The following is a 7,679-nucleotide window of genomic DNA, read 5'->3' as shown; positions in this document are numbered from 1 at the left end:
AAAGAACTTTTCCCCAACTATTAGCAAATTTAATGAGATTTGAAGTTTAAATTTGAAACACATGGGGAAATGTTCCCAATGTATTTGACTGATGTACTGTATATTTGCATTTTTAAAATCTATTTAAACAGCCAGACCAGATGAGATCATTTCTGGCTGTTTAAAAAACACTGAAGAAACAAAAAACCAATCCAACAAAGTATAAATGAAACAATAATGTATTTCAATTAAAAAAATAAAAAATAAATTCAATTGCTTTATATACAGAACAATACAGTTTGTTGCCAGGGGTAATAGTTACAGGGTATCCGCAGGGTCTAAAAATGTCTAAATTTTAGGCCTTAAAATGTCTTAAATTTGTTGAATCTAGTGTTCAAGTCTTAAATAATTTTAGACAGGTCTTAAATGTTCTTATGCCCACCATGGGCGAGCATTTCACTCGCATTTGCCCCTAAAAAAAAATACATGTGTGAACCGGGAAAATCACAAAAACAGAAAGAGCTCAACCTGCGATTGGTCAAAAACTACAAATCCCACAATTCTCTGGCCTCAACAATAACAGTAGTTAGTGTAAGTAAGGGAGAGTGGAGCTGTCGGTGAAAAGAGGAAACAACGCCACGTCTGGTCCTGTTCTATGTTGTTCGTTCACACCGTCACCGTTTATTCGTTACGTCCGCGGTGTAAAAGGCCGTGACGCAAAGACGCGATTAGGCGCGAGACGCGATTAGGCGCGCGACGCGGTATACGCGACTTTTTTTTTTGCGACGCAATACACGCGATTCTTTTATGGCGACGGGACCATCGCGTCTTCGTCTATTTCATCGTGTTTGGTGGGAAGACCCACAAGGGGAGACCCACAAGGGGCTTCCCACCAAACACGAGGAACGCTTTTTTTTCGCGCGAGCTTTGACGCGCGACCAAACGCGAGATACGCGAGATACGCGATTTGACGCTCGTTTTGACTCGTGTAAAAAAAAAAAATCATTTTCACTACAACATTTTTTATTTTTATTTTTTCAAAGGAGGTTAAATCGAAAGCAACTGGACTTAGTTATTTGTCTGAAGACGTTTCACCTTCATCCAAGAGGCTTCATCAGTTCTACGCATCTGACCAGGCTGGGACTGGTCCAACTGGTCTGGAGACTCAGTATAAGTCCGGTTGCTGAGACTTTAGAGTCAAAGAGGAGCAGTGCGTCTGCGTCGCTGTGTCGGACTGTTTGGATTTAATGAAGAAGCTGCACGGTGTCCTCCCGTATTTTACCTGGGTCGCTACCGGAGCTTGATAAATGGAGAGAAAAAACAAACGCCAGGCGCACGTCGCGGTGGAACCGAGAACAGCTGAGTTTTCCTCCTCCAGCTGAACAGCTGATCTGTGATCTGTGGTGAAGACGTACAGAGACCTGCCACTGTGTCACGGTGCATTAATATAAACTCTGTCCTCAGACTGTCCTGACTGTCCCTGAACACCACACAGAGACAACATGGAGCTGTGTGAGGTTGAGTTTTATTTATCATGATAATTAATACTTAGTAACAAGCCTGTAAGTTCAACACATCAGTATGCTACTGTGATTTAACTAGCCGAGTTAAATAAAAAGATGTAGTTTAATACCATAATATCTAGGGCTGACCAAAGGCCAATGTCTTTACTTCATGTGTCAAATATTTATTACTTGTTGCTACGACTCATTTTAGCTTCTTTCACCAAACTCCCATGATGCACTGAGCTCCTACATCCCATCCTTGATCTGTAGGGCTGCTGTGTGTGGACCAGATGCTGCCGTCACCATGACAACGTCCCAACGTGCAGGAGGACACACGCGGTCAGAAACTCCAGAGGTCAGAGAGAAGGTGGGAGGTCCTCCGCTCTGATTGGCTGAGAGACCCCGACTCCTCTCCCAGGACCCAGGACCGGCCCAGTCATGTGACTCTGAGTGGAGGGGGGGTAAGAGGGTAAGAGGGTAAGAGGTGGGGGTAAGAGGGTAAGAGGGGGGGTAAGAGGTGGGGGTATCTGTCGGTCACATGACCTGGAGACTCTGACTAAAATTAACCAGCAGCTGATCTGATCTGAGGTCAAATTTCTCAGCAGCATGGACGACGACTGTTGCCGCTGCGCTGAGACAAGGTGAGAGCTGCTACACTGAGACTGTACTACTACAATAATACTGCAATACAATACTACTACACTGTAATAATACTACCTCACTGTTATACTGGAGTACCACAGTACTGCAATACTACAGAGCTATAGTAATACAACACTAACTACAACATGACACCAGTGTTCACCGACTACAACACTAACACTGTGGTACTGTGTGATACTACTACAACACTGTACAGCTGTACTCTGATAATACAACACTGTAATACGACAGTACTACAATAACACAGTGGTGCTATGATAATACTACTGTAATTATACTGTAGTTCTACAACACTGTTAGATTACAGTACCACAACACTGTAACACAACAGTCCATTACTGTGATAGGATACTACACAACAATAACACTGTACATTGTTATATTACTGCACTGTAATACTACAGCACTAATGAAAATACAACTAACAATACTTTTAAGATACTACACTGTAAACTAAATGTACTACAGTAGTTTTTTTTTAATTCTATGTGTAACTGACAACGTGAAGATAAATGGGGAAAAAATCAAATAAATCACAGACGTTGTTTCACCAGAACAATGATTTTCTCTTATATTGTAAATTTCAGTTTTCCTTTATTGTCATCGAGCAACGAAGCACAACGAAATTTATGTGCATCTCTCCCTAATAACTTTAAAAAGGATAAAAGAAATATACAAAGAGTAATTTAATATACATAAAAAAAACACATGAATTTAAATAATAAAAATAATAGATTAGGCCTTGTAGTAATGTAATAAAGTTGCATTATAATGGAATAAATGTGTAATAATCTGCCACATTTTGTAATAAAATTCTTAAACGCAATATGTAATAAACTTTGCCGCATTTTGTTATAAGTTGTTACATTTTGCATTAGTTACAAAATACAAATGTAGCACTTTTTTTTATATAGAAAATGTAATAATTTTGTACAAAATGTAACATTAACGTTTATTACAAAATGCGGCAAAGTTTATTACATATTGCGTTCAAGAAGTTTATTACAAAATGTGGCAGATTTTACAAAATATTACATCATGAGGTGAAATTAATTACATTATTACAAAATGCGGCCTCAATACAGGCCTCAATTAAATGAATAATTAAAAAAAACAAACAATTTATTTAGTAAAATAGAAATTAAATGAAAGAAATGAAATGTTTTGTATTTGTTCCTACAGGATGATCAGGAGGAGAGCGAGGCTGCAGCTCAGAGGTCAGAGGTCATCTCGCCTGTCCCCCCGTGCGGCGCTGTGACGTCGTCGTCGTCGTGGTGACCATGGTGGGGGGCGTGGCGGTGTGCGGCTCCATCAGCTCGGTCAGAGCTCTGTGGGAGACCCGGATCAAGAGGAGGAGGGAGGAGCAGGACGAGGAGGAGCAGCAGAGGAGGAGGAGCGGCACCGAGCGGCGCTCCAGACTCAGCCTGGGGGTCTGGGAGGACCGGGCCCTTCTGGCTCGACTCAGACAGAAGCTGCAGACCGAGGACGGACGGCTGGTGCTCCGCATCGAGCAGGAGGAGTGGAAGGTATCAGATTATTGTCCTGGTCCAGTCTTCAGTCTGATGCAGGGGCCTAGCTTAAGGTTAAACATTTGGGGGGGAGGTTAAGATCTCTGTCTGTATAGGGATTTTTTAAAGCAAAAAAGTCAGTGTATGCATGAAAAAGTGCAAAATCATTAACTTTGATAAAACGACAAGGCTTATTTGCCTCTTTATTTTGTCATTTCCATATTAGAATATGGGCTTGACCAATCATGACCAGGGAATATCACATCATAAAATAACGGTGTAACTAACGATGCTACTTTTTCAGTGACAGGTAATCAAAAAAGTTACCTTTCCCCCGCTATAACGCCGTTACTGTTACTGACAATAAAATGCACCGTTACTTGACTCAAGAAGTCCCATCAGAAAATAATAATACATCTGTTAAAGTGTACGTTTGACTTTTTTTTCAGTCCATAAACCGACTGGTAGAAAAAAAAACATGTATCTGGAACGAACCAACTCCAGAGTTGGGAGGGAGGTTACTGGGATGAGTTCAAGTAATTTGACATATTTCAGCATTTTATATTTAAAAAAGCAACGCAATTGTTACTTTTATTATGTAGTAATTCAGTTACTAACTCAGTTACTTTTTGGTAGGGCTGCAATTAAGGATAATTTTCATTATTGATTAATCTGTCGATTATTTAAACCATTAACCAATTAGTTGTTTGGTCAATAAAATGTTAAAAAAATGTTGAAAAATATCAATCAGTGTTTCTCAAACCACCAGGCGACGTCCTCACATGTCTTGTTTTGTCCACAAACCAAAGAGAGACTCAGTTCATTGTCATAAAGGAACAAAGAAACCAGAAATATTCACATTGAAGAAGCTGCAATCAGAGAATTTGGACTTTTGTTCTTAAGAAACTACTCAAACTGATTATTAGATTATCAAAATAGTTGATAATTAATCGATTATTGTTTGATTAATCCAGTAATTTTGTTTTTTTTTAATATCATAAATGACACCGTTGGTCTGATGTGAGTGTTTGTCTCTGCAGGTCCTGCCGGGCTGTCTGGTCCAGCTCAACCAGGTCCAGGAGTGGCAGCTCCACCGGACCGGACTGCAGAAGATCCCTCACTTCATCTCCAGCTTCCAGAACCTCCTGGTGCTCGATCTGTCCCGCAACGGCGTCTCTGAAATCCCCAAACAGATCGGTCAGTAGCCTACCTCCCGACAGATCAAAGACCGACCCTGTAGCCGGTCTCACCATGTGTCCTCCTGGTTCTGGTTCTGGTCTCAGGGATGTTGACGCGGCTCAGAGAGCTGATGCTGAGCTACAACCGAGTGCAGGTGGTTCCCGAGGAGCTGAGCGGCTGTGAGAGTCTGGAGAGACTGGAGCTGGCCATGAACCGGGAGCTGGACCACCTCCCTGACCAGGTACGGACCAGGGGCCGGATAGGAGTCGACTTATGAGTAAAACAAATTATTGACTAAAAGAAAAAAACAAATTAAAATTAAAAAAAACAAACCGAGTTCACTTCATGCACGCGCACCTGCGTCCGCGTGACGTCACAGCGTCGCACCTGGAACAGCGTGAAGAGAAAGTGAAGCAGCTGAGATTCTGACGTCACTTGAAGTCTCTTTTTTTTGTCTGTAGTGTTGTTGTTGTTGTTGTTGTTGTTTAATTCTTACTGTCTATCCGTTAAAGTTGCGTTATTTAAAGGGATAGTTCAACATTTTGGCAGATTTTCTTATCACCATAACCCTCTATAGTCATAGCAGTAGGTTCATCACCTTTAATTATTCGGTGCATGTTGTTTTGAGATCGGCGGGGCAGAGACGTGAGCTGAGCTGCTCAGTGAACACAGTCAAACTCATCAAATAAATACACAATCCAACAACTCCACAACACTCTGGAGGACAAGTTGTGAGCTGCACATTCACCACGCTATGAGATAATAACACAACGTTACCAGACAGAGTTGTTTTAGAGGGAAATACATGCAAAACCGCTGATGCGTGTTGCCTTCAGGGACAGTATTTCTTTAAACAGTCTCTGTATTTCCCTCTACAACAACTCTGTGTGGTAACGTTGTGTTATTATCTCATAGCGTGGTGAATGTGCAGCTCACAACTTGTCCACCAGAGTGTTGTGGAGTTGTTGGATTGTGTATTTGATGAGTTTGATGAGGGAAACCAAGAAATCCCATTAGCTCTGAGCAGCTTTATTTAGCATTAGAGGGAAATGCAGCCGGAACTACATTCCAGACACGGCTGCTGGGCGGAGGGATTTTTAAAAGAGAAAGTAGTTCAGAGTATTTGCTTCATGTGTTGTAATGTTACATAATTATACATGATTATTTCATTAATTATCCCTTTAATGTCAGGCTACAAAGAGTCCAGGTGTTCAGGTGTCTGACAGCAGCACATCTGGTCGTCTGTCTGGACCTGTCTGTACCTGACCGTGTGTGTGTGTGTGTGTGTGTGTGTGTTCTCTCCCGGTCAGCTGACTCAGCAGTACCGCCGCCGGTGTTTCCGGCTGCAGAGCTTCAGACCGGTCCGGACCGCTCCGCCGTTTGTCTCCACATGTGACCGGAGCCTCCAGATGTTCAGCAGGAGGACGCTGCACTCCACCGCGGGTGAGTCCAGAACCAGAACCAGAACCAGAACCAGAACCAGACCTGGACCTGGACCAGACCTGGACCCTGGTGGTCTTCAAACTAAAACCTTTTTCAGTTCATTCTCAGGGTTTTTTATTTTATTTTATTTTATTTTAACACGTTTGACAGATCTGGTTCGTCCAGATTCAGGTTTTCAGGAATTGAGGAAGTCGGCCGGTGTCGAGTATCCTCACCTGTCCCAGGTGTTTCCTGGTTTCTGCTGATGGACTCAGAGAATCCAGACCAGCAGGTTTTTATGACTCTCCGGCCGATACCGATCATAAACCTGCCCACACCGACACCGACCGCTGAATGGATGAGAGAATAATAACAACCCTCCACGTCCTGTATTTACGATCTTGTGCATCACTTGAAGAAATAAAACCATTTATACTGAAATAAGTAAATACAATCAAGATTTTAAAGGAATAGTTCACCAGAAAATTTAATTCAGTGTATTAGATTAATAGGGCCCGACACAGAAATGTCCATAAAACTACACAAAAACCATTTTATATTCCTCCTTACTGCTTGTTCGCCGCAATCCAAATGTCCTGAAGGGAGATAGTCCAGAGTTTACACTAAACTATGTAATTCAGGACATTTTTACAGCCTAAACAGTCCTGGATTGAATTTGCCTGGGGCGCGCTCTTGTGTTCACACAATGCACTCGCTTGCACTACAGAAACTGCAGCAGACAAATTTTTTCTTCTATCTTAAAAAGTATCAAATCGCAGTTCCTTCTTGTTAGATCAAGATTCAGACAGGTGAAGCTGCTCCCACTCGGTGGTTGAACGCTGTGTGTTTCACGCAGTCAGCTTCCTGATCTGAGCTTTGAGAGTGCGACGATCAACAATCGACCTGTTCAGGCTCCAGATATCGGCCGATTGATCGGAGCATCCCTGATGATGATGATGATGATGATGACGTCGCTGTGTTTCTCCTGCAGTGAGTCGAGGACCCATCGTCCAGTTCAAGCTGTCGGACATCGGAGAGGGGATCATGGAGGTGACGGTGAAGGAGTGGTAGGTACCAACTAAAACTTTAACGAAAACTTTCTATTACAACCATCCTCAGTTCCTCGATTGTTTTCCTTTTTAACCAAATAATTATCTTATTTTAACTCAAATTCAAACTCTCAGTCAGGTCTCTGGTTGGTTAGTTAGAAAATAAACAAGAACCTGTGAAGGACATGATTATGTATTGCACTTAGACATTCATTTTTATTATACAAGAGTAATATGGTACATTCTTAGTTTAAATAACTAAACACATAGTTAAAGGTAGGCTACGCTAATGGAGTTTTTACCACTATGACAAACATCCTTTTGCAAAATCTATCACAGTAAAACAAAACTGTCAAATTACATCAAAAGACTAG

General features: G+C 41.8%; 1 protein-coding gene across 1 annotated transcript; it reads left to right on the top strand.

Moving 5' to 3' along the window:
* Window positions 1–2,090: 2,090 nt before the first annotated feature.
* LOC146961210 (uncharacterized) lies at window positions 2,091–7,345 on the top strand. Its single transcript, XM_085771686.1, has 6 exons — window positions 2,091–2,125; window positions 3,613–3,673; window positions 4,681–4,852; window positions 4,939–5,075; window positions 6,145–6,277; window positions 7,248–7,345. The coding sequence occupies exons 1-6, from the start codon at window positions 2,091–2,093 to the stop codon at window positions 7,325–7,327; spliced, it is 618 nt and encodes a 205-aa protein (XP_085627812.1). The 3' UTR covers window positions 7,328–7,345.
* The last annotated feature ends 334 nt before the right edge of the window (window positions 7,346–7,679 follow it).

Source organism: Trachurus japonicus, chromosome 24 (genome assembly GCF_045865225.1).
Source record: "Trachurus japonicus isolate A0001 chromosome 24, Traja_1.0".
Classification (NCBI taxonomy): domain Eukaryota; kingdom Metazoa; phylum Chordata; class Actinopteri; order Carangiformes; family Carangidae; genus Trachurus; species Trachurus japonicus.
The sequence above is the reverse complement of the archived record's forward strand: the minus strand, read 5'-3'. Positions and strand labels throughout refer to the sequence as shown.